Source organism: Trachemys scripta, chromosome 7 (assembly GCF_013100865.1).
Source record: "Trachemys scripta elegans isolate TJP31775 chromosome 7, CAS_Tse_1.0, whole genome shotgun sequence".
Taxonomy (NCBI): Eukaryota; Metazoa; Chordata; order Testudines; family Emydidae; genus Trachemys; species Trachemys scripta.
In genome coordinates, this window is record NC_048304.1 from 82,718,268 (window position 1) to 82,746,014 (window position 27,747).

At 39.9% G+C, this 27,747-nt stretch overlaps 1 protein-coding gene across 1 annotated transcript; it reads left to right on the forward strand.

Moving 5' to 3' along the window:
- Positions 1-1,916: 1,916 nt before the first annotated feature.
- Positions 1,917-27,747, forward strand: STOX1 (storkhead box 1). Its single transcript, XM_034777318.1, has 4 exons — positions 1,917-2,241; positions 19,501-19,653; positions 23,805-26,181; positions 27,440-27,747. The coding sequence occupies exons 1-4, from the start codon at positions 1,932-1,934 to the stop codon at positions 27,597-27,599; spliced, it is 3,000 nt and encodes a 999-aa protein (XP_034633209.1). The 5' UTR covers positions 1,917-1,931; the 3' UTR covers positions 27,600-27,747.

Consider the following 27,747-nt stretch of genomic DNA (forward strand, 5'->3'; position numbering starts at 1 on the left):
ACTGTGCCACCCAAACCCCCACGCTGCCCAAACCCCCGGAGCGCTGGGCCGCGCTGTCGAATCCCCCACTCCCCCAGCGCCGCACCGCGGAAACACCCCCCGGGCTGCCCGGCCAAAACAAACAAACAAAAAACAATCTCTGGAGCGCCGCCCCACTGAACAGCAAAAAAAAAACCCAAACACCGTGAGCGCCCCCCGCCACCCCAACATTGGCCGCCCCTTTAAGGTGCCGCCCCAAGCATGTGCTTGGTTGGCTGGTGCCTGAAACTGGCCCTGCCCATTAATTTCATTTGGTGGCCCCTAGTTCTTATATTATGGGAACAAGTAAAAAACTTTTCCTTATTCACTTTCTCCACACCACTCATGATTTTATATACCTCTATCATATCTCCCCTTAGTCTCCTCTTTTCCAAGCTGAAAAGTCCTAGCCTCTTTAATCTCTCCTCATATGGGACCTGTTCCAAACCCCTAATCATTTTAGTTGCCCTTTTCTGAACCTTTTCTAATGCCAGTATATCTTTTTTGAGATGAGGAGACCACATCTGTATGCAGTATTCAAGATGTGGGCATACCATGGATTTATAGAAGAGCAATAAGATATTCTCTATTTTATTCTCTATCCCTTTTTGAATGATTCCTAACATCCGGATTGCTTTTTTGACTGACACTGCACACTGTGTGGACGTCTTCAGAGAACTATCCACGATGACTCCGATATTTCTTTACTGATTAGTTGTAGCTAAATTAGCCCCCATCATATTGTATGTATAGTTGGGGTTATTTTTTCCAGTGTGCATTACTTTACATTTATCCACATTAAATTTCATTTGCCATTTTGTTGCCCAATCACTTAGTGTTGCGAGTTTTTTAAGTTCTTCACAGTCTGCTTTGGTCTTAACTATCTTGAGCAGTTTAGTATCATCTGCAAACTTTGCCACCTCACTGTTTACCCCTTTCTCCAGATCATTTATGAATAAGTTGAATCAGATTGGTCCTAGGACTGACCCTTTGGGGAGCACCACTAGTTACCCCTCTCCATTCTGAAAATTTACCATTTATTCCTACCCTTTGTTCCCTGTCTTTTAACCAGTTCTCAATCCATGAAAGGCTCTTCCCTCTTATCCCATGACAACTTAATTAATGTAAGAGCCTTTGGTGAGGGACCTTGTCAAAGGCTTTCTGGAAAGCTCTGCAAGCAAAGCTTTGATTCAGGCTGTGTGTTGCAAGCCTCCCTTCTACTGTCTTTATCAAGGACCGGCTGATGGGGTTGGAGTTAAGCAGACTCCATAATGAACAAAACTTTCTGTGACAGGGGGGGGGGGGGGCATACAACAACGTGCCTGCCCAAGAAAGAAGCCTGTTAGCCCTCACTGCACGTTTCCCTGGATTGCCAGGACCGGTCTGTAGGGTGAGCTGCTAGCAAGTGGAACAATTGGGACACTTTTCAGGGGACAGCGAGGAAGAGGATACAGTTGCATATATAAGACAACGCCCCAAATATCAGGATGTCTGGTCACCCTAGTGCTCAGGGAGTGATCTAACTCTGAGGCTGGCTGGGCAGCTGAAGCCCCGCTCGCCCCCCTGCAAAGCGTTATCAGCGGAGTCGGAGCCACCTCTTTTCCCAGGGGGCCCAGCAAGACCTTGTCTCGGGGAAGCAGTTGGGGTGCCTCCGACGCTCCCGTGGGACAAGCGAGGTGCTGACCGCCCGGCGGCTCTGCGTCGCGGACACCCCGCACTCATGAGCGCACAGACCTGCCCCAGCGCCGGGCAGAGCCAGCCTCAGGCACGGGACGAGCCCGGAGCTCCCGCAGCACCGGCGCCTTGCCGGCTGGCCCTGCCCCCGCGGCGCTGTCCCCGCCCCCTGCCCGCAGCCCGGCTCCCTCGGCAGCTCAGCTGCAGCCGGACAATGCGTAGCTGGAGCCCGCCTGAGCATGCCGCGGCCGCGCCGCGCGGTGCAGCTGGCGCCCGGCTCGCTGGCCCTGGTGCTGCGCCGGCGGCGGGAGGCGGCCGGGGAGCGGGAGCCGAGCGGCGCGGCGCTGTTCCGGGCCTTTCGCCGGGCCAACGCCAGGTGCCACTGGAACGCCGGGCTGGCGCGCGCCGTCTCCCGCGTCTCGCTGCAGGGCTGGCTGCGGGGCGGCGTGCTGCTCCTGCAGGGCCCCGCCGCCCCTCTGCAGCTGCTGCGGGACGCCTGGCTCCGCAGGGCGCTGCGGCCGCCCCAGGGGTTTCTCATCCGGGCAGTGGGTGAGTCTGAGGGGAGCGCTGGGCACTTCTCGGGGGGGGGTGTCCCCAGGCTGGGCTGTTCTGTTAGGAGGTGACCCCAAAGGGGCAGGAAGGGGGCTGTCCCCATCGCACGTTGAGGGGGGAGTATGGCTGCTCACCAAGCAAACCCCGTAAAGGGCACCTGGAGAGAAAGCAGCGAGGCTGGGAGGAGGATGCCTGCCCTGTGGCATAATCCTACTTGGGGGGGGGGGGGGGAGAGAATATTTCTTTCTTCCTTGTCGTCCCTTTCTGGGGCTTTCTGCGCACCAGCTGCTGGCCTGGCAGCGCAGTCTAAGTGCTAAATTCGTAATTACGACACAAACCAAAATATTGTAAGTTAAAACGAATCAATCTTCCTGGGTAGAAGACGTCTGGTGTGAGGCATGACGTGCCTGTGTTGCTGGAAAAAAGCAGGCAGGTATCAAAGAGGTCTGAGGGATGCTGGTGCCTTTTTATTGAAATGAAGTTGGGGCTGCGAGGGGTGGGGGAGGTACGTCACAGAGAGCAGCAAAATGTTCTCAGACTCCTGGAGAATAATTTGCAGTTGTTTAAAATAATTTTCATGCAGGTGACATTGATGGACTGACCCTTTCTAGGCTAGTAATCTGTTTGTAGATTCAGTAAAGCTCCCCTTACAAGTTTCCTTTACTTAAGTAATTTCCAGTGTGGACTCTTGATCCGATTAATATGCATGTGTGTAGCCCCAAAGTGAGAGTCATTGTTGTTCATCAGCATAGGAGTTTGCAGGATCGGAGGTTTCTACAGATTCTGTGATGCCTGTACAAACCAGTACATAATGGCATTAATTTCTATGAATAAAGAAAACTGGCTATTTGTTTGTTTGGTCTTCACTGAGTGGAAAAGGTGTGACTTTGCGTAGTACTTTTAGTTCCATATATGATACTAATGGATACAACTAGGTTTAACATAAAGGAAACTTTTACAGTACTAAAGTACCAATATTTGCTGCAAGTTTTAAATGAAAATTATCATCCTGATCCTTCACTTGGATCTATGTGGGTAGACTCCTGCACTTGTGGAGAGCCCCATTGAAGTTAACTACTGAAGTGTTAGTTGGTGGGAAAATTATTTAAAGATACCCTGAGCAATCTGTTCTCCAATGTGGTGGGAAGCCATCAAAAAGAAAATGACTTGGAGGTCTGAGAGTAGTCATATCTTCATGCCAATGAAATTGACCTGAAAATATTAGTTTAAATAATTGAAAACTACCCTACTTTTTTTTCTACTGGTGTAGTCCTCTTAGTTTAAATAGGGGTTGGGTTTTTGTTTGTTTTTTTTTGCTTGGTGGCTTTATTTGCTTTCACTTCTATTTTGTTGTATATATTTGCTATATTTTTAAAGGAATAACTAAATTAGCTGAAAAGTGACATTTTCTCTCTATTTAATGAAGCCAGTGGCTTTTTCAAAAGAGCATAGTAAAATGCTGTGAAGAACATCAACAAGTTTAAATAACGAATTCAGATCCTCTCTCACCCCAGCCCTTTCCGCTGTGCTCAGTTAAACCATTTTATAGTTTGTGATTAGAATTTCTGACTTGTGGGACCTAGTACTGACACCGCTAGAGTGGGTATAAATAAGCAAGGAAAGAATATAGTGTCAAGCATGAAATCAATGGGAACTTTGCTATTGACTTCAGTGAAGCCAGGATTTCATCCCATTTGTATAAACTAATGCAGGGGTGGGCAAACTTTTTGGCCCGAGGGCCACATCTGGGTATGGAAATTGTATGGCGGGCTTACCTCCATACCTGCTTACCTCAAGCAGCTCCCAGAAATAGCAGCATGTTCCCCCTCTGGCTCCTATGTGGCGGTGCGGCCAGGTGTCTCTGCACTCTGCCCTGTCCGCAGGTGCCACCCCTGCAGCTCCCATTCGCTGTGGTTCCCGGCCAATGGGAGCTGCGGGGGCAGAGTGTGGAGCCCTCTGGCTGACCCTACACATAGGAGCTGGAGGGGGAAACATGCAGCTGCTTCTGGGAGCCGTGCAGAGTGGGGCAAGACCCTGACCCCACTCCCCAGCTGGAGCGCCAGAGTGGGGCAAGCCCCGGACCCCGCTTCCTGGCAGGAACTCAAGGGCCAGATTAAAATGCCTGGAGGGCTGGATGTGGCCCCCGGGCCGTAGTTTGCCCACCCTTGAACTAGGGGAACTACATATACATCAACGGTGATATGTCTATTGTATGCAGCACTGGTTTGGCTTTAAGTAAAACATTGTGGACACTATTAATTACAATTTAAACAAAGATATCCAAGATTTAGGACAGACTTAAAGGCCATTAAATGGACACAAGATTTTGTATTTTAGTTTGGGTGAAGAAGGATTCTGGAGGAGCTGTTTGTTTGTTTATAGTGTGTTTTGGGAGAGAGTGATATCCAATGGGGGAAGTGAACTCCTCAAATTGAGGGTGAACTTGTTTTCATTATTGGATAATAGTAAACATCTACTTAGATCGTAAACTCTATGGGCAAGGACTATTGTTCTGTATTTGTACAGCATCTTGCACAATGCAGTCCTCCTAATCCATGACTGGAGCTCTGAGCTTTTTAAAAAAATGGACAGAAACCATTGAATATTCTAATCAGATTGCATTATAAAGAGCAGCATGTAGACCTCAATACCATTTGACTTATGCAATTAGTTGATATCCAATTAATTAAACTAGTGGCCCATGCAATCTAATGAGGCCAGATTGCAATCATGATTATTATGCATAAAAGTATTGCAGCCTGATTATGGAAGTGCTCTTTTTCACTGAAGACCACTCAGAAATCTGAGCAAATGCAGAATATGGCAGCCCACTTGTTTAGTTGTGGTTCACACATGGAACATATTACACTTATGCTCCAGAGACTGCACTGGCTCATGGTTTTTCAGGTTGAATCAAGATGTTAGTTTTCCTCAATGAAGCCCTTTATGGGTTGCATCCTGTGTATTTCAAAAAGTTCTTTGTGCTTTAACCTGACAATAGAGAGAAACTGGGAGATGGAGGTGCTAATCCCTACATTTGTATATCTATAGTTGGAAGGCAGGATATTCTCAGGGGGGTTACCCTCAGTTCTAGAATTTGCTTCACCCTTGCACCAATAGAACCTAAAGTTTGTTTGACCTACAGAACATGTTACAAGGCCTATCTGTTAGGCTTTTCCTCGGTTGGGGGGGGTGGGGTGGAAAGGATACCAAGGCTGTTGCTTTTTGTTGTTTGTTTATTTATTTATTTATTTATTAGGTAGGTTGTGGAGTTCTTTAGGTCATTTTTGAGATGGTTAATTAGGATAATTTTTGGCTCTATGTGTGTTCTTGTAGACAGCAGCAAATTTGCAAAATGAATATATAAATATCCAAGTATGTGATAAGTGAGATACACTTTAGTGTAGTCCTTGCTCTGTGTCAAAATCTGCGTGTCTACTTGTTTAATCTTTTAATCTGAGTTATTTGCGTTTAACCTAATGTCTGCATTTTATATGCATCCATACAAGAACTGTTATTAATAGAAAAATGAGCTCAACATGCCAATTCCTAGTTTTAAAAAAAACCCACATGATTTTAAAGGACTTAATAAATTTATTTGGTTTTTCACTTTGGTAAACTATCCTCAGTCCTGCTTCCCTTAGCTGTCCTATTATCTGTTTTAACACACATCTGGGGAGGTGGGGAATAATTTTCTTAAGTCTACGTTTACCAAGATAATCAGTTTGGCACCTTTCTCACAGGGACTTTGTGTGTAAGCAGAGTTGGCTAGAGATCTGTTAACAGATTTCCTGACCAGTATAAATAGGACCTTATTCAATTAAACATGTGATTTCATTAGCATTGATAGAAAAAAGTACTTTATATTCTAAGAAATTAGGTTCTTAGTTTTGTTATTGAGGGAAATATTCATTGAGTGGGTTACTCTCTGCAGGTAGACTGAATGGTTTCTGTAAGCTAAACTTTTTTGCTCTTGCTAATGTCCCTGGCTTTCTATCATTAGCATAAGTATTTAAAGTGAAGTTCTACTTGAAAGTGACTGTAAAAATTGCATTGTGAGATGGGTGTTTGAAATTTTTCTGATCTCAGATTAAATGTGTTCGTATGAGTAAAATTGTTATATAATCAGCCCTGCAAATTCAGTGGCTTCTTTTAAATATCAGATGTGTTGATGGTAGCCAACAGTACACAAAGGATTGATGTGTCCAGTATCACATCTGACTGCCTTTGATTCCTATAAACCCAATGGATCAGGTACCCGGTTTGGAGCCAGGGCAATTTTGGCAGTTGATTATTGAACCAAAATAAAATCAAATTCACTGTCCCAGAGCTGTGTTAGTACTGTAGTGCCAACAGTAGTAAAATCTTACTTCAGGGAGTAAAGTAAGGCTTGGCTTGTACTTAAAAAATATGTTGGCATAGCTATGTCTGACATACAATGCAGACAAAAGCCCCGGTATACACTCAGCTATGTTGAGAGAAGAAGGGTATTTATGGGGAGTTCCAAGACTGAGGGGCAGCATGGGAGAAAGCATGTAGCTGTTTGTGGTTTGTGAAGATTATGCATGTAAATTTGGTTTGCTATTGAGGTTGTGGCAGACATAGATTTTTAAAGGGAAAGGTCGAACTCATCCACATGGACTGTCCTCATTTAAATTGCACAGGGGAGCAGTATGAAAGAAAGCACAGAGTTGTGTCAAGGATGGGACCCATTGTCAGAGCAGAGGGGAAGGGTTGATACAAAGTGACACAGTTGATTAGGTAGGAAAGGGCAGAGTTGTCTAGAACAGTGGTTCTCAAAAGGCGTCTGAGGGGGCCACAAGCAGGTTTCAGGGAGGCCACCAAGCAGGGCCAGCATTAGACTTACTGGGGCCCAGGGCAGAAAGCTGAAGCCCTGCCACATGGGGTTGAAGCCCGGGCCCTGAGCCCCGCCACCCGAGGCTGAAGCCGAAGCCCAAGCGATGTAGCTTTGTGGGGGTCCTGTGGCATGAGGCCCCAGGCAATTGCCCTGTTGCTACCCCCTAATGCTGGCCTTCAATTTTATATGCAGAAAACACATTATTGTGACACTGGAGGGCCGTGGAATGTTTATAGCAGGTTGGGGAGAGCCTCAGAAAGAAAAAGTTTGAGAACCCCTGGTCTAGAACCTTGAAGAAGGAAACATGCTTGAGTTTGATGCATAGTGGAAGGGGAGTCAGGGGAGTATTCAAAAAGGGAATTATGTGATCTAAACAAAGGACAAGGAAGATAGCTTTTTGATGATGCAAGACTATTAGTATTAATTTGTATTGCAGTATCACCTAATGGCCCCAGTTCAATCTGGGCTCTGTTGTGGAGAAACTGCACTTTTAACTTGGACATTTCTTTGTAAACATGCTGGACTGGAAATGCACAAGCTTAATGGTAAGAGCATATAAAAGTGCTACAGAGGAAAAAGCCATTTGGCCTAATAAACGTATTCTCTTTCGTTAAATCTATTATTAGATGTTAATCTACCTCCCGACTTTTGTTCAATTCTCTCTTGCTCCATAAAAATGTCTAGTTTCCTGTAATTTATATCTAGGGCCCTACCAAATTCACGGCCATAAAAAACGCATCATGGACCTTGAAATCTGGTCTCCCCCCATGAAATCTGTTCTTTTATGTGCTTTTATCCTATACCATACAGATTTCACAGGGGAGACCAGCGTTTCTCAAATTGGGGGTCCTGACCCAAAAAGGAGTTGCAGGGGAGTTGCAAGGTTATGTTAGGAGGGTTGCAGTATTGCCACCCTTACTTCTGCGCTGCCTTCAGAGCTGGGCAGCCGGAGAGTGGTGGCTGCTGACTGAGGGCCCAGCTCTGCAGGCAGCACCACAGAAGTAAGGTGGCAATATCATACCATGCCATGCTTACTTCTGTGCTACTGCTGGTGTGGCTCTGCCTTCACAGCTGGGATCCTGGCCAGCAGACACTTCTCTCCATCTGCCTAGCTCTGAAGGCAGTGCCGCCACCAGCAACAACGCAGAAGCAAGGGTAGCAGTACCCCAATCTCTCCTACAATAACGTTGCGACACCCCCCGCCTCACAGCTCCTTTTTGGGTCAGGACCCCTACAATTACAACACCATGAAATTTCAGATTTAAATAGCTGAAATCATGAAATTTTTGATTTTTAAAATCCTATTACTGTGAAATAGCCCAAAATGAACATGAATTTGGTAGGGCCCTATTTATATCATTTTGTTTCTTTGTCCTTAATTTACAATTTATTCCGTATGTTCAGTATGGTTTGAGTAAAGTGGTTTCACTTAAAATCTATTTTTTTGTAGTACATCTTTCCAGCACAGTGATGTAATAAAAGAAATATTGAATGTTGTTAGATAGTTCTTATACGTTGACTTGCACAACCATAAAATATCTGATTTTATAATACATTTAATGTTTAAAAATATATTTTATACTTTGGTTGAGGCAACCTAAATTTTTTAACTCCAACTCTGTATAGAATTTATAGAATGGTAGAGCCAGTTGCAAATTTTTGTGACAAAATGTTTTTTCATCAAAACTGAAACGGTACATAGGAAAGGATCAGTGTTGACTATTTTTTCTCATTTCAAAATAAAGTTGGAAAAATAATTGAAATGTCGCCACTGACATTTTTTGATGACAGAGGGCGTTGGTTGCAATTTTGTAACTCTGTCATGCTTCCATTGAGAGAGATGAGGAAAACAGTCCCCAAGGGAAGAGTTGAATTAATTATAAGTTCATTTTAGTCACTGCGTGGGAACTGTGAATTGTAGAGGTAGGGAAAGCATCTTGGTGAAGGACACAGAAGTAAAAGTAGACATTCAGTCCCTCTTGAAGAAAAAACTACACCTCTACTCCAATATAATGCTGTCCTCAGGAGCCAAAAAATCTTACTGCGTTATAGGTGAAACCGCATTATATCGAACTTGCTTTGATCTGCCAGAATGTGCAGCCCTATCTCCCTCCCCCCCCCGAGCACTGTTTTACTGCGTTATATCCAATTTCCTGTTATATCGGGTCACGTTATATCGGGGTAGAAGTGTATATTGAGAATATTTTTAATAAATGAAGGGGAGAAAATTCAGTGGTTCTTGCCAGCTCTTATTTGAAATTGCATACATCTCTTCAATGGGTGGGCCATCCAGAAATAGGTTGCCAATGCTGTTGTTCTGCTAGAGTGATTATTTTGGTAGCCCATTGTCCGTCTTCTCTGGCTATTAATTAGAGGTTGCTTCCATACCATCCTAGCCTGTTGTCTCTCCTCTGATCATCCTATCCAAATATAGTTTGTTGAAAGTGTCTTCTAGATGCCAAAAGTCAGCCCCCCCTTGATTGCTAATCTCAGATGGAAGAGGATGATGGAAAGCCTTTGTCAATTCCTCTTGCTTGTTCCTTGCCATCTGCAATGGGAGATCCATGGAATTACAAGCAGTCCTTCCAATGATAGCAGCAACTTCCTGTCAGGAAGGAAGTAAAGTTGGAAAGCTGCAGACAAAACCGAAGTTTTAAAAAGTGGATTTTTTAAAGACCAAGATTAGTTTGTCTGTCTTATATCCTTTTTTTAGGATAAATGTAATTATTTAATATGTCTACACAAGGTCACTTTACAGGCATAGGAACACTGGTATACTATACCAGCAAAGCACTCCTAGTGTGGACACAGCTTATACTGGCAATGCTGTGCATTGTACTGATATAGTAAAGCCCTGGCCCTCCTCGCCTTGAGTGAGCCGTGTGGGTCAAAGTACAGTTTTGCCTGTGTAGCTGTGTCTACACTAGGGACTTCTGCTGTCACAGCTGTGTTGGTTTTCATACCCTGACTGACATAGCTATTCTGACAAAAGTCTCTAGTGTAGATCTGGCCTAAACAGAAGTGCTAATATTTGAGAATTGGCATTGTTATATTGGCTGTACATTGTATAGTTTATTTGGCAACTCCTGCATGATAGTATTGACAAACAATTCTACAAATATTAGCAACCCAGTAACATGGGTGTTTGACTACCTAACATTTCTGTACCAGTTGCTTATTTGTATTATTAATGTTGAAATTAAACTTTAATTTGTGTAACTGTACAAATTTCTACTCAAAGTAAACTTTAATCTTTTAAAACTCATTTACATTTTACACATTTAAATATTTGTTGAGAACAGATTATATATTTTTTCAAAGCATCATAAATAAACTGAGAAACTGAAGAGAGCTTCTAAATAACGGAAACTCTGTGTACAGTAATTAATATCAATATTAGCATCATAATATTACAACATATCATTAAGGAAAGCTTAGGTGAAATTATTGCTTTTTGAGCAGCACACTAATATTTTGAGACTTTTTGGAAAACTCATGATTCTCGGGACCTTCCATTTGCTGAGTTGCTCTGTAATGTTACACATGGGAACACACAAACTTAATGAGGATAGCAACTCAGCAGGAGATTGTTTATGTGCTTCTTGGATTCCTTTCTTTTGGATTTCCTTACTGTGCACTTCTTTCATGTCTGTTCTAGACTTTGATCTGCTCTGGTAAACAAGGTTACAGGTTTAAAAATCAAGGTTGATTAGTTTTGTAACCAAATCAGTTACTGTGTTTTTTCTCTCTGTGTGCTGACTTGAAAAGTTTTGGTGGCCTAAGAAACATATTGTACATGTTGTATTTTATACAACTGTATATAGGTAATCAGAATATAAAGAATATTTTCTAAATAATCTCAAATTTTTAAACTGTTATGCCCAAATTTATTAGCTCTTGTGCTATTTCCAATAGCACCCTGCGTCGGAAACTGTCAACTTATGTGTACTATTATTATTTGATCTCTGTGATTATTATAGTTATTTCTGTAAATCCTATACTGCTAAATCTCAGGAAGAATGTCTTGTGTTCTTTGAAAGATGACTTATCCTGAAGCAAGATGGCTTTGAAAACGTATCTGTTGTTTGTTACTTACTCATCTGATGCTCCTAATACAATGACCTATGAGAGCCTGTTTTTGATTTCAAAGACCCAGTAGCTCAGAGCACTCGCAATTCCATTTGAAGTCAGTGGCAGCTCCAATGTTCAGCACATTTGAAAATCCGTCTCTTCATTTAAAAAAACAAACCAAACCAATAGAAATGTACCATATGCAATAGATGGCCCATAGCAAAGATTGTCCAACAAATAACTAATTATCCCTGTTCATAAACACTTGTGCTTGATATGTACTATAGTGATTCAATTTAATTTGTCTTGAAATTAAAACAAACCGTTCTACAAAAATGATTGGGTATGGAAAAATTAAAGTGCATGGTCAGTCTCTTTCTTTTGCTGGAAACATCTAGCCCCTAGAAAATGTTTCCTTCGTTTAAAGATTCTTCTGATTTTTAAAAAGAAAATGAAATATTGCTTGAATGTTGTTCTTGGTCTTTTGAGTTCTTTTACGTTGCCTTTCAGAAGTTCCTGATTCAGACTTTAGCAGTATTAACCCCCAATTCAGAATAAAAGCTACAGTTTGTACTCAAACTTTATTTTGTGCAGGACTGTTTCATTTCCTGGCATGCAAATAAGACTATAGTGTGTGAGCTGCAGAATACTGATTTTTAAAAAGTACATATTTCCATTATCTTATGTAAATAAGGAAGCGATGATTGCATTAACTAATGTTACTTTAAACTTTAACTATCAACAGATTCCTAAATCACAACATCTCATTTCAACATTTATTTAGCTAGTCTTAACATGTCTCTCTCTCTCGTTATACTGCAGGATGCTGACTTTCATGACCAATATGTACAGATGCATTTCAGTTGTGAAAATTGTGAATGTTTGTTGAAGGCCCATGGGAAATCCAATAGCTTTTCCAGATGGCTGTTGTTTTGCATGGCTTCATTAACAACATGGTGTAAATGTAGCCATACCCTTTCTTTTTTAAATTGGTGTAATCCATGGGAACTTCACAGCTAACATAGGTCAGAGGTGTGGTGGTCATGGTTGGAGTTGTGCAAAGCAGGGTAGTCATAGCTAGAAATACGATTGCCTGCATTGCCTTGATACGTAAAGATATCTAACAAGATCAACCGGCAATCTTAGACACTTCAGAAGCTAACATTAGGGTTGGTGTACTATATTTCTAACAGATTTGGTTTATGAAGACACAAGCAAAACCAGTGTTCCTAAACCTGTGTCATCTACACAAAACCTGTGTCATCTACACAGACAGGCACAATTTTTTGTTAATCCTGTTTTTTTTAAACTGTATTTTATTTTATTTTATTTTATTTTATTTTATTTTATTGTAGTGGATGTGACACACTGACAGTATCTTGAAGAAAACATATGGAATTAACTTTACTGAATTAAATTAAGCCTTCTTGAATTAGGATTAATACCTTTGGGGTACATTGTGTTAAAAATGCAATTGTGTGTGTGTTGTTGTGGAACTGTATGTATTTTTAAGGGAAGGGTAAAGAGGAGACTAGCAGAGGGTGATTAGGTAAATTCACTCAGGTTGTAACATCTCCAGAGAAATCACCTTTCTGGAAAGAGAGAAGAGGGAGTTTAAAAAAAAAAAAAAATCAACTCTTGAGCATGTTCAGTGGACCCCTGAAATTTTTACCAGAACCAAATGAAGCCCTGTTCCCTTTGACATCACAGCACGCATGTTCTCCAATTGGTTTGATCAGGTAGGTTCAGGCCGGAACGGGGACCACTTTTGGGACAGCTTACAGTTTTGGAGACTGATACAGGTATACAACAAAATCCTTCTTGAAATGACATTTATATAAGAACAGAAGAAGATTGGAGGCACAAAACTGCTCTGTAATTTGTTTTCTTTTTGAAGAGATCCTCTTCAAATTTTTATCTTTCATTTATAAAAGAAAAATACACTCTTTTTCTGTTGGGAATGTTAACAGATGTGCTGCTGCCTGATTAACTGAGTGCAACAGAAAATTATCTCCAATTATTAACCAACAGGAGCAGCAAAGTTGTGAAACTGTGCCACTCTCATACCTTAATCCATGAAATTCAACATCTGAGATGTGAATTTTTTTTTACAAAGGGGGAAACTAAATGCAAAAATACCCCTTGCAGTGTGCAATGGGATGTTTAAATTAAACTTTTGCTCACATGTAATCCATTTAATGGAAAGTGTCCTTAGTGTGCAAAATTAAATTACAATCAGCATGCCCTGATTAAAGTAATTAACAGCTATTACTTGGCCCTTGAACATAATAGAAGAAAAATTTATACTTAAGATAAATGGTTTTTATAGAACATGTTCTCTCAAGCCCATCTGATGATCAGTTTTGAGTTAAATCGGGTTATTTTTAATAGGTATTGGGCTGCAGAATGTGAATTACCAAGAGATTCAAACCCATTTCAGAATGAAGTTGAATCCCCAACAAACAGTGAGGAATTAATTTTAAAATGAAACTGGCTTTAGTCTTTATCTGCTTTTTTAAATCCTGTGTTAATCCTATACTGATGTTAATGGATGATACTGATTTATTTGCTCCTTTTGACAGGCTTCCCTTTAAAACAGGAGAAAGCCATTCTAATCTATTGAAATAAAGTGACTGAGTATAATACCTTGGATGTAAAAAGGTAGAATTAATTGTGTAAATGTACATCTTTTTATCAGTTTTCATCACTAATATTTTAAGTGGAGATGTTGGGGAAGCTTCACTTTCCTACTTCAGTATAGACTAGAATAGACAAATGGTACATACAGACCAGTCAAACTGATTGTGCTGTCATCAGGCTGTGGGATTTGATATATTTAATTTGTTTGAATAATCTGGCACTGAACTGGAGTTTTACCATCATTGATGTAACAGCTGCTCAGACTCTACAGTACATAAAAGTACTTACGATTAAAGAGAAGATAATTCTCAGACCAGAAGTCTAACCTGAGTTCATAATGTAGGCCTCTTGGCTCAGTTCACATTTTTACTCTGACACTCCCTTACTACATTGTATGTGATGGTTCCTTTGGAAATATTTAACCTTGCAAAACCACTAAATAAAGCTCAAGGTAAAATTAGCAAATATGTTAGACTGCTGGTGAGTGAGTGGCCTTATTAAAATAATTTTGCCATCTATTTTGGTCTGAGGGAGCTGTGGTGGTTCTGTGGGTTATATAATCCACCAGCTAAAAATTATCTATGGACACTAAACAACCTTGGTAGCCAATTTACTGGGAAAGATGAATCTTCTTATATTGAAAGTGACAGCATTGTCCCTTCTCTTTTCCTCCATTTGGATCCCTTGTACACTCTTCTTGATGCTTTCTATTAAGAACATTAGACCCTCACTGTCACATGATTTTATTTTTATTTATATATAATATATAATTTTCTGTAAATGTGAAAAAACAGCTGTCACCCAAATTAGGTTTTTACCATTCTGATTGTTGAAAAGGTTTGGGGTTTAGCTCCTTTGCTGAGGTATGCAGACCTTGTGGAATTAGAAGCAGAATTCTTTATGGTATTTTGCATACTAATTATCTTGTCAGCTATTGTAGGTGGAACGCAGAACCTTGAGCCTCTGTCTTAGTAGGTAAACATGCAAACAAAAAAAAGCTTCATTTCCTTTTATAATGTCCTTATCTGTATTTGGAAGTCTATCAAGTGTTCTGTTAAAGATTTAGGCACTTGAAACCAGCTTTGTGATAATTTTTAAAGTATTTAATTGTTGCCCATTGCCATATGTGGTCCTTAGAACATATTTAACACACTCATGCTCTGAAAGACAGAAATGTGTTTCAGCATGACATAATGAAGCAAGATATCAATACAGCATCTAAAGGGCATGATCAAGGAAATCAACTGGAGTCTTTCCAATGGGCTTGGATCAGGCTCCAAAAGAGGAACGCAAATAGTTCGTCTCCTCTTTTTGCACTTTGACAGCCATGCCATACAAATCCATGTATATTCCTCACATCACTTGTGAGAATGGATTTGTATGGCATGGCTGTCAAAGTGCAAAAAGAGGAGACGAACTATTTGCGTTCCTCTTTTGGAGCCTGATCCAAGCCCATTGGAAAGACTCCAGTTGATTTCCTTGATCATGCCCTTAGATGCTGTATTGATATCTTGCTTCATTTTCACCATATGTGTCTATGCATTCCAGATGTTTGTAATTAAACTAAGCAGGCTGAGGTTGCTATTATGCGCTAACATTAGAGTAAGAATTCCATGGTAACTGGCTACATGCGTTAGAAGGTAACTTTAAGGACTAGATTTTCAAAAGTTCTCAGCACCGGCAGTTGGGACCAGACTTTCAGGAACTGCTGATGCTGAGAACTTCTGAAAAATCTGGCCCAAAAAGTATAGCACTAGGTCCCTGGTTTTAAAATCTTTACAATCTGCAGGCCGCTTGCGGCCCAATCAGCACACAGCAGTGGCCCATGTGAATCCTCAGGGCCATATAGTTAGTGTGTGTGTGTGTGTGTGTGTATATATGTGTGTGTATATATATATATAATATGGATGCGGACCACATAACACACAGAGAGGTGCATATGCGGCCCACAAGGGTAAATAGATTGAGAACCACCTGTCTATAGAAAGGCACAAAACTTGCATGTTAATGGTGTTGTGCCTGTTTATGCTAGGGCTAAACTTAGTCCTTTATATAAAGATGCAGCAAATAGAGAACATCGACAGTAGTAGGGTTATCATGCAAATGTTTATGGGATTCATGGAATGTTTAGCATGGTCAGTTTGTTTAACTCTGCATGGTTACTTTTGACTAAGAATAATTGAAATGTTGATCTTGCATTTTACTTGGTTTACAATGTCCATTCTGTGTCATATAACAGATATCAATATATTCAGAAATGTGGATAACTTAGTTGTGTTTTTTGGTTCTCTTTAGAATGAATTACTTGTTATCCTAATACACCAGGTTTTTGAAATCTAAGTGCTAAATTGAGCTCTGGTTTAAGTAGATACAACTTCATTAACTTCACTGGAATTATGCTGGCTTACACCAGAACTAAAAGTGGACATAAGTATTTTTAATGCCTAAACAGGCAGAAAAGCTCCCATTTGTTATGTACTATTAAAACCCAGTAAACCTCCCAAGTTACAGAGATGGAACAAAAAATCCTTTTACATTGGTCAAGAGTATCTGGAGGCTTTTCTGTTCACTGAGTACTGTTATCTAAGGCTTGTATTACAGATGACTTTCCCACATTGTGAGTCAGTATGTACTCCAAAAAGGTACTCTCAGGTTTCATGTATCCAGGTAATTAGCTGAGTTTGAGTAAACTGGTAAAACCACTTGAAGGTCAATACATGACTTTCTGGCAAACTGCCTAGTTTGGAATCAGTAAACATGCTTATGTCAAAGTTAATCTGTGCAACATGTTTCAGAGTGGTAGCCGTGTTAGTCTGTATCAGCAAAAACAACAAGGAGTCCTTGTGGCACCTTAGAGACTAACAAATTTATTTGCGCATAAGCTTTCATGGGCTAAAACCCACTTCATCAGATGCATGGAGTGAAAAAGCAGTGTGTGTGTATATGTATATATACACACGCACACATTTTTATATATATATATATATATATATATATATATATATATATATATATATAAAAAACAGCACATGAAAAGATAGGAGTTGCCTTTCCAAGTCGGGGGTCAGTTTTAATGAGAAGTAGATCAGTATTTTTATATTGTTATCCATGATCTCCTCCATGCTTGCTTTAAAAGTATTTTGTTTTTCTTAGTATTTTAAATAATGTTTTTATTTCAGTGATCGAGAAGCACTATGATCTACACTGAATTAAAATGTGTGTGTTTTCTGATAGTATCTGTGAATTGCATTATAAATGTGCTAAAAATTCTGCAGCTGTTTCAAGCAGTTTGAATATGTAAATTTACATCAGTTAGAATGGGGTGTTCTCTCATGGGCATATGTGGATTGAGGCAGTAATGCACATGAAAATAGTTATCAGAAGGCAATCACCACATTACATGTGTTTTGCTATGTTGCCTGCCTCTTGCATGGCAACCTGATTCTTCATGGAAAAAAACTGTAAACGGACAAAAGCAAAACAGAAAACTCCAACATAGAAATAAGTTGCAAAAAGAATCTTGTCACCAGAGGGCTTACCTACACTAAAGAACTGAAATGGCCAGCTATTCTAAAAGGCTGTTATTGAAGGTTTATTTTCCTTTCTTACACAAAGGAAGCTTACAATGATTTATGCACCTGCAAGTAGTAACTTAGCAACATTACTGAGGAAATAATGCTCAGCTTTTTCTAAACATTTTTGGTTGAACATACTCATAAGTTGTAAAACAAAGGTCCAGAGCAATTTAATAAAAGTTTTTCAAAGTGCTGCTCCTTATTCCATTTACGTAAGAGACATATTCAATGCTGAGTGTTTTTCTGGCTACAGTATGATAAGGGTCAGATTACATAGTCATCCAACTATCTATCCGGTTTAGTTAAATTAAACCTGAATTATTGCTTAACCTGATCTACACAAACTTAACCTGATCTACACAAACTTAGCATGTAAAGTCACACTTCTTCCTCTATAAAAGAAAATTAACCTCTTTGGCTCTGGAATCAGCTCTCTACCTCATAAAGTACCTAATGGGGATTTGCTGTTACATTATGCATGCCTTGGCAGTTGATGGTACTATGGGGTGTATGTGTAATATACAGAAATACCAACAGATGACAGAAGAGAATAATTTATCTAATCAAAAACATACAGTTTTACTCAGGGAAATAATGTGCTGTTAATCTTACCATGTGTGCAAACCCCCGCTGTATAGTCTTGTGGCTACTTATCACAGTGATGTAAGTATAGGATAGTCTGTGTTTGTCTAGGGATTGATTGTGGTGGTAGTTGTTGTTTATAGGCTTTTATATCCCACTTATCACTATAGTATCAGAACTTCTGACAAATGTTAATGTGTTTGGCCTTATCCCTGTCAGGGAAGGGGGAAAGGATTATCATCCTCAATTTACGATAGGGAAACTGAGGCTAACTAGTTTGACTTGACCAATATAGAACCATGAAAAGGACCCAAATCTCCTGGTTCACAGCCCAAGGTCTTGCCTACAAGATCATCATTCCTTGGGCTGCAATCCTGTAAATACTGATGCACATGCATGAAGCTTATATGAGTAGTGTCATTTAATTCAACCCTAAAGCAGTTTGTTTAATTGGGACTACTCATGTGTGAAGCATGTAAAGGGCTGAGTAACTTGACGATGCTGTATATATGTTTTGTGCTGATGATAAACAATATATAAAGAGAAATAAAAACAGAAAGGTTAAGTACCTTTTTCTGAACAGGAACTGTGATCCACTTGATAGGGATGGGCCTGAGAGTCTGGATACCTGGGTCTTGACCCAGACTTCCTGTGTGACCTTCAACATGTCACTTTGCTTCCCTGAGCCTCCGTTTTCTGTTTATAAAATGGGGATAATATTTACCTACACTATAGGGTGTGTTTTGAGGAATAGCGTAAACTATACAATGCTGTATAAGTACAACATTATTGTTGCAACCGGACAGTGGCAGAGATGATAACAGGACTGAGAAGTTTTCTGGCTCCCTGCTTTATGCTCAGTCAACTAGATAACCCTGTTTTTTGGGCTTTGTCTACACATGGGAAACTTACCAATATTTTTCTACCAGTTCTAGCAGTGGTTCAGATGAACTGGTTTTAAAATTTGTGAGAGCAAAGGTTTTATCTTTTGGTATGTCTCTTTTCTCTTCCATCCCAATTTTGTGAAAACTTTGATATACAACTCACCTATTCAAAGAAGTTGCTGGGTGTTTTGTTTTTTGCATAGCTCTTCAGAGAAACATAGATTCTATATTTTAGTGTATGTAAGCTGTCATTCAAGCAAGCCAGAAGTAGTCAAACATCCTTTTCTCTATTTTTAACTCCCTTCTTAACTCAGCTTATACACAATTTTACATTGAATTAAAAACACCTATGGTAAATCTCATTTTACTTAAAAACCTTTTTTCTCTTGTTGCAAACATCAGTGCATTACCATCAGCTTGCCAGGGGTCATATTTTTATTCCTTGAAAAATATTCTTATTAATTAGTTGATAAAAGAGTAGGGAAGGGGAGAGCGGAGGCTGAGAGGGTTTACTCTGAGACGACAACAGAAGTATAAAGGGGAGGTAGTGGCAGCTTAAGTTCATGTTTAAGTGGCTATCACATGAATAATAGTAAACTAAACAATGTCCCAAATAAGCAACTTTCTTTATTTTTTTACATTTTAGGTGATGTATCTCCAATTCACATGAATCCTATTTCTCAATCCCAGTTTGTTCCTTTGGCAGAAATTCTTTGCTGTGCTATATCTGATATGAATGCAGCTCATGTTATTGTTACCCAGGAAACATTAATGGATCAGTTGGTGAAACATTATCCAGGTAATATGTTGCTAATTTTTCCCTTCAGAAGCTAATAGATTGTAATTCGTATAGTGCTGACAGTGCATGTAAACATTCATTAACAATTTGCCTGAAGCTGGCAAAATGGAAGAATATAAATGAACAGGTAATCACACAGTAATTTATACACCCACCCGCACTATCTTTCTAAATCTGTATACATTTTACCAAACTGTATTTTATTTTTGTATAGAATTCTTCCTACAAAGTATCACTTTACATTGAGAAATAGAAAGAAAATAAGAATGCTATGAAAGTATATCTGTGGCTGTATGCTAAGGAGGGAGAGCACATGAAATTGAAAGAGGTACTGAAAGAGGCCAAAAGGTAGAGGCGTGTAAAAATGTGGGGCTCCTAACTGGAGATCCTAAAGCTTTTAGTCACCCTCTTGAATGGATGGACACGTGATATTTGACTTACGGATGGGGTGTGGGATTGGCAAAGAAGAATCCATGTTAAGGGTCTGTGGCCACAGATAAGATTGGCCTCAACTTCAGGTTGGGTGGCCAAATATTTCTTTGCCCCAAAAAGGAAATTCTAAATTCATCACTCACTCTAAGGCCTGGTCTACATGTGGGGGTGGAGGGATGTTGATCTAAGTTACGCAACTTCAGCTACACGAATAACATAGCTGAAGTCGACGTACTTAGATCTACTCATCATGGTGTCTTCACTGCAGTGAGTCGACTGCTGACGCTCCCCAGTCGACTCTGCCTGCACCTCTCACCCTGGTGGAGTACCGGACTCGACGGGAGAGTACTTGGGGGTCGATTTATCGTGTCTAGACTAGACGTGATAAATCGACCTCTGCTGGATCGATCGCTGCCCGCCGATCCAAAGGGTAATATAGACATACTTTTTATCCTGCAATGCTCATTTAGGGTATGTCTAACAAGAGAGCAGCAATTTCCCCTGAGCTCCCAGGGTCAGGAGCACCTAATTACAATGTTTTTTTTTTAAAGTCCCAGGTGTTGGGCTTCTCCTAAGACCTTTTCCACTCAGTTCCCCAAGAGTTCAGTCTGAATCCAGTCTTGTCACTCAGGTTCCTTTATTTGGCATACAGCAAAGCTACGCTGAGTTGATCAGACTGAAGCATAGGAAGTGGGTATAGGGTGTACCACACATCCAAAGTTACACAGAAAACCTCTTCTTTTTATATACGTTTACACATTACATTGCATTTATTATACATTGCATCACCCATTTTGGGATTGTCTTGGTCACTTTGTGGAACTAATCCCTGTACAGCATGTTCTGTCCACCTGCTGCCCATGTTCGACTTTATTCTTTACCTTATCCTTACACTCCTGACTTTTGTTGTCCATGGTTATCTTGTTCTCAGTAAATGGTTCCCTGGGTGTTCCCCCTCTTATATTAGCTAGTTGGGTGTTCCCCCTCTTATATTAGCTAGTTCAGACGTTTTGTCTTTTTATCTTACTGACCCATTTACTTATGTTAGACTAAATACTCCATTTTCAGCCTGCTGATCTAGTTACTTCCCTAATCCTGTCTTCCAAGGCGTTGCCTACACTACAGGGGAAAGTTGATCTAAGCTACGCAATTTGAGTTACATGAACGGCGTAACTCAAATCGATGTAGCTTGGACCTACTTACTGCGGGGTCCACGCTATGCGACGTCGACGCTCTCCCGTCAACTCCCCTTACTCATCTCGATCCGGTGGAGTACAGGAGTGGACGGGAGAGCGATCTGCTGTTGATTTAGCGGGTCTTCGCTATACCCGCTAAATTGACCACCGATGTATGGATCACCATGCGTCAATCCCCTGGTAAATGTAGACAAGCCCCAAGAAACATCCCCCATGTTTAGTTACTAATGTCCAGCCAGGTCTACATCTGGTACTCCATGAAAGTTGCTTGGTCTGATACTTCTCATCTCTCCTGTCCCTTAGTGCTCCTCTAGTCCTGCTTAGCGTACAGGCTACTCTGGTAAGCAGATATCCATCCTGCTTGTTTGCTTGTAATGCAGAAATTAGAGGTTTCTAGCTATAGGCTTTTAGTGTGTCACCACAGATTGGGCTAGAGTCCTGCCAAGAACTTGAAATAATTTTAAATTGCATCACAACAGCCCCAGATATGACCTTAGCTCAGATGGAAATGACACTCTAAATACTTGTAATAAATGAAGGGATATCTCACTCTGCAGACTGCCATAGATGGTACCGTTTTACTAGAAACTGTCATTAACACTAAGTAGGACTGCAGGGGCATGGAATTTATGAAAAACCTAGGATGGCCCCCCAGTTTTCAGTGGATTGTCAAGGACTGGAACCCATGATTGAAAAACATTGATAGAAATGGTAATCAGCAAGGTAAATACCAGTGGCAGTTGAAAACTTGGGTTTATTTGTATTTGATGAATTGAAGAAGAGAATTGCTATCTCGGATTTAGTTGAGCATCCTGTCTCCAACAATAGCCAGTACTACATTCGTCAGAGGAAGATGAAACAGTTCCTATAATGTACTATTGTGTAATAATGTGTCCATAGGGAACTCTTCGTAATTGCTGTCAATTATTGGGTGACTGCACAGTTTGTATCTCTTATAAATATTTTATCCTATTTAATGTAATGAGAATATCCTCAGTTACCTATACAAATGTTTAATCCTTTAAAAACAACAGCAGCAAAATGTGCTAAATAATGTAGGTAGGATCTAGAATCCCAATACAATACTGATTTCCATGAGCATAGCTTGAGGGGTCAAATGTTGCTGTTCCTAACACTTTAAAAGTTCCACATCATCAGTGCCCCCCCATGTGTTCCTACTAAATACTGGAACAAATCCAACCAAGGCGTGGCTGGCCCCTTTCCTTCCTCCTTTTCAAAAGTTGGCTTATCTCACTACTCAGGAGTTGGGGTTGATGAAGATGAACTGTTGTCTGCCCCTTGCATCTGTTGGTGGTGAATTCAAAAGACTGGCTAGTGTATCTTTTTCACTGCCCTCTATTGGGGAGAATTCATAATTGCTGTCCTTTACTGGATCGTCTATAAATAAGCCCATTCATTTTCAGTTTAAAGCAGTTTTTACCAAAAAAATTCCCAGGTTTTACAAAAGGTATTATTCATTTTTTTCTGATTTTCACCCTACTTTTTTTATCATTCAAATATATAAAAAATAACTTGTTTTATTAGGAAAATACAGTACATTGCATGAGATGTATTTATTACGATAATACATTAGTCTGTGTACATGCAAAGCTGCCTGTTGAAGTAAGGCTACGTATTAGTCTACAAGATACACAGAGTAAACAAACAGGCATGCATGCAAGCTCTGAAGAGTATGAGCATCTGAACATACTGATGAATCTCATGCCCACTAAAGAGGATTTCTGTTAGTTCTAAGCATAAACTGCGTATTTACGAAGGACCAGGTTCTGAGTTCTGTTCATAATTCTGCATCTGTGAAGTTTAGCTCACAGTTGTGACATCTCTGTCCTGTATGCTGCTACAGGGTTTCGTTTAGGATATTTTTTGCTGTTGGACAACTGACTGTGTGGTGTTGTTTTTTTTTTATTCTGGCTCTTAAAGCTGAACACGGTGATGTGTCTTTAAACCATCTGGTTAAGAATGGCATCACATGATAGAAACTGTAGGAGTTTTTATTGATAAGATTGATTTTGTACTACACAAATTCTTAGTATGTGAGTGGTCTTAGGGCAGGTCTACACTAACCCCCCAATTCGAACTAAGGTATGCAACTTCAGCTACGTGAATAACGTAGTTGAAGTTCGAAGTACCTTAGTTCGAACTTACCTCGGCCCAGACGCGTCAGGCAGGCTCCCCTGTCATCTTCGCGTACTCCTCTCGCTGAGCTGGAGTACCGCAGTCGACGGCGAGCACTTCGGGGTTCGACTTATCTCGTCCAGACAAGACGCAATAAGTCGAACCCAGAAGTTCGATTTGCTTGCCGCCGAACTACCGGGTAAGTATAGACCTACCCCTAGACTCTTTTGTAAACTCTTCCTACTTAATCAGTATGCTTCTTGTATGTCTTAGTCACTTCCAAATTTGTTACATTTCAGTAAATTACTGTTCACGTCTAACTTTTCATGATTTTATGTATTAACTTATTTCTGATTGAAATATTTATATACTGTATCTTTATTATAGGTATAGCAACTCCCTCACAAGAAATTCTATATAGTGTGCTTGGAACTCTAATTAGAGAAAGGAAGATATATCACACTGGAGAAGGCTACTTCATAGTGACCCCTCACACCTACTTTATCACAGATAATGTCATGAAAGACAGTAAGAAGTTCCTCTTAGAGGATAATTGCCCTCTACTGCCATCCACCTCTTACCTTCTAAGCATGGAGAGCTCTGTAGATCTAACAAAAGAAAATGTTCCTATGGTGTCGCATTGCAGATCCTGCCATTGTTTCCCTGCTCAGGCTATATTCAGTGAACAAAGACATCAGCAATTAATTAACCATGAACCTAATGGAAGAGGTCAGAAAGGCTCTGGTGAGTTGAAGCCCTCAGTTCAGAATCAGCCTCTCTCTAAATCAGTTGAGACTCAGTCATGTGACACAACCAAGTCCTTAACTTCAATGAAAGAAAAAGAAAAATGTAAAAAGTTTGGCCTTAGCCTTTTCTGGCGTAGCACATCTAAAAAAGAAAAACTTAAAAAAAAGTATTCTTCTTTTTCTGCCCAATTTCCTCCTGAAGAATGGCCCGTCAGGGATGAAGATAATTTAGATAACATTCCACGTGACATTGAACATGAAATCATCAAGCGTATTAACCCTGTGCTGACAGTAGATAACTTAGTTAAACACACAGTACTAATGAAGAAATTTGAGGAACAGAAAAAATATATTAGTAAAGGCACCTCAACCGAAATGTTGACAGTTAAGCAAAAGCATATCTCAAAGGGGTGTGTTCTTAAAAAGCAAAGTAAAATAGCAAAGCATCACAGGAAAGTTCAATCCAACAAAGAAAAGCAAATAAGAAAAACCCAGAGAAAATCTCAAGTCAATGAGGTTATGTCAGAAAATGACAAACAGGAAAAACATGCAGAGCGTCTATCACATGTTACAAATGAAGTCCTAGCTCATGAACAACTATATGAGGATGCAACAGTTGTTAAATCCCATTTTATATATAAAAAGCAAATTAAGAATCCTTTTCAAGGTCCACCATGTAGAGAGAAACTTTCTACAAAAGAGCACAAAGGTCAGAAAAACAGTCAATTTAAGTCCAGGATTCAAAAGCAAGAATGGAATTTTCAAAGGTCAAGGTCTTTGGATTCCTCAAAAACCTTTGACCGTGAAGCCATACAATCAAATGCTGAAAAACGCAGTGACAAAGCCAAGCAAAACAAATCATCCCACGTTAACAATTCTTCCCTCCAATCTATCAGAGGCCATTTCAGTGAATGCTCTAATTATCCACAATGCAGTGCTTTACGAATAGATGATAAATGTCATTATTCCAGAGAGAGTAGCCTTTCTAACTATGTCTATAGAGGGGCACACAAAAAAGTTATTGGAGATGTTCCAAAAACTTGTTTCTCTTACATTGAAGATATGTTTGAGTTTAAGGAAGAAATAAAGTATCCACTGAGTTCAAAACATACCCATCAGTGTGACAAACCTGCCATCGTATGTGAGCTACTAGATCAAACATCAAATCAGTTTCAGAATTTCAGTCTTTCTGATGATCCTGCTGACACTAACCAGTTTAAACAATCTGAAAATGGTGCAACTCAAAGACTAAGTACTGACAAAAAGAATGAACTAATGTTTAACAATACTACTACTAACTGGCCTGAGTCTGTTAACCCAGAAAAAAAAGGACTTACTGATGATCAGACTTTGTATCAAAAAGTAGATGATGATGATGCTTGCAGTTCATTATATCTTGAGGAGGATGATTACCCTAAATCATATCAACAGCAACTCAGCCACACCATTTCAGAAACAGGAGACTGGAGTAAGGAAATACAACAAATAGGAACTGAACTGTCTCTCAGAAACTGGGGTCTTAATATTCATCCAGCTGAGTGCAATACTAATGTAAATCAATTAGATTCTTGTGGGCATGAAGGAAATGAATGTTATAGTCATACTGGGTCAATGGATAGCTCACAAGAGTGCCAGAAAATGAATCTTGCAGGAGAGAATTGTTTCCGTGATCGGCTATCTCGGTTTGCTTACACACATCATGAAGAGAAAGTTGACCTTGCTGAACGTGTTCAGGCTTCAGATACTGGTGTCAATATATTTGATTTCTGCAAAACAAATGAGGGTAACTCAGATGCTGAAACTTTGCCAAACACTCCCAATGAAATGAGAGAGAAATCAGCATGCTGGACACTGGGACTGCAGACCATGGAAATGAGAAAAAAAATTGGAAAAAAGCAACAGCTTTTTAATAGTACACATACTACAATTTCAGGGCCAAATGTCCAAAAAGAACCAAATAACTTAGAAGGAACAGAAAATCAGAGCATTACAGGAGACAGCGGAATTGATTCTCCAAGGTAAGAACACAAATGTCAATTATGTTCTTTTTTAATAATATGATGATGATTTAGGAAGAATTGCTGGAACAGATAATTGTATTGTTATGAAGAACTCCATTGCTAAAATGCACTACAGAAATGCCTCCAACAAGATCATGCTAAAGCGTCTGTGGTATAAAACTTTCATACACTTAACTAATATAATATGTAACAATTATGTTTCTCTGAGGCAGAAAAATATCATTAATTCTGCGTTACAGATGGGGGAACCAAGACACAGAGAGGTTAAGCACTTTGGTAGGAGACACTGTGGCTTAGTGGTTAAAGCATGGGCCTGGTAATCTGGAGGCTTGGGTTTTGACATTGACCTTGCTATGTGATGTTAGGTGTGTCGCTTAACCTCTGTGTGCCACAGTTACTCATCTGAAAACTAGGGATAATAGTTACTTCAAATAGGTGTTTTGAGGTCTAATTAAATGTGCAAAATATTATTCAGGCTAGTCTAGGGTGACCAGACAGCAAATGTGAAAAATCGGGATGGCGGTGGGGGGTAATAGCAGTCTATATAAGAAAAATACCCAAAAATCAGGACTGTCCCTATAATATCGGGACATCTGGTCACCCTAGGCTAGTCGGAGTTGCAAATAGATTTTACATGTTCTGGGCTCTTGGCCCTGTGCTTGTTCCTTTATCGAGGCATCTGTAAGCTTTAAGAGACTATCCTCGTTTTTCATAATTTTTTGCAAATTCACCTAATCAGAAAAGGTCTTGTGTGAAACAATCTTGAGTTTCACATGTTTGCCTGCAAAAAAAAAAAAAAAAAATCAAGTGTCCAAATTTTCACAAAAATTTGAAATTTTGGGAAGTTTGAAATTGGAGGAAACTAAGTAAGTGGCAAAACACTAGTTGAAATTTTTGAGAGAGAGCGGGGTGGAATTTCTGTTAGTAACATCAAGGTGTCATATGACTCTTGACATGATAGCACTTGAATGTAGAGAAGACTCCCCCCCCACCCCGCCCCCTTCATATCCACTATCATTTTGAAAAGCTATTACACACTAAGGACCAAATCCTATAGTTCTTATTTAGGCAAAATTCCTAATGAAATCAGCATGTGTTTTGCCTGAGTAGAGACTATAGCATTTGGCCCTGTGTTCTTCTGGCATATTTGTGACTTATTTGCTGAGTATTGATAGTTTTAATTCTTAGATATATCTGGGTTATCAGAGTACCCACTATGTGGCACTAAAAATTAAATAAACTGTTTTATTTTTAGAACACAAAGTCTTAAATCTAATAATTCAGCCATTTTGGATGGGTTGAAAAGAAGACGAAGTTTCCTGCAGAACTTTGAAGGCATAAATAGCAGTGCAAGGAGTGGAAGGATGCTTACAGAAAATACATTGCTGCAGTTAACTCCAGTCATGAATGTATAAGTTTCTTCTCTTACAGAGCTTTGTGAATTCTTTCTTTTGTATAATGTAAATAGCATTAGTGTAAATTTTTTAAACAATCAGATACATAAAGATGCATCTAAATCCATGTCTATACTTGTTTGAACTAGGGCTGTCAAGTGATTAAGAA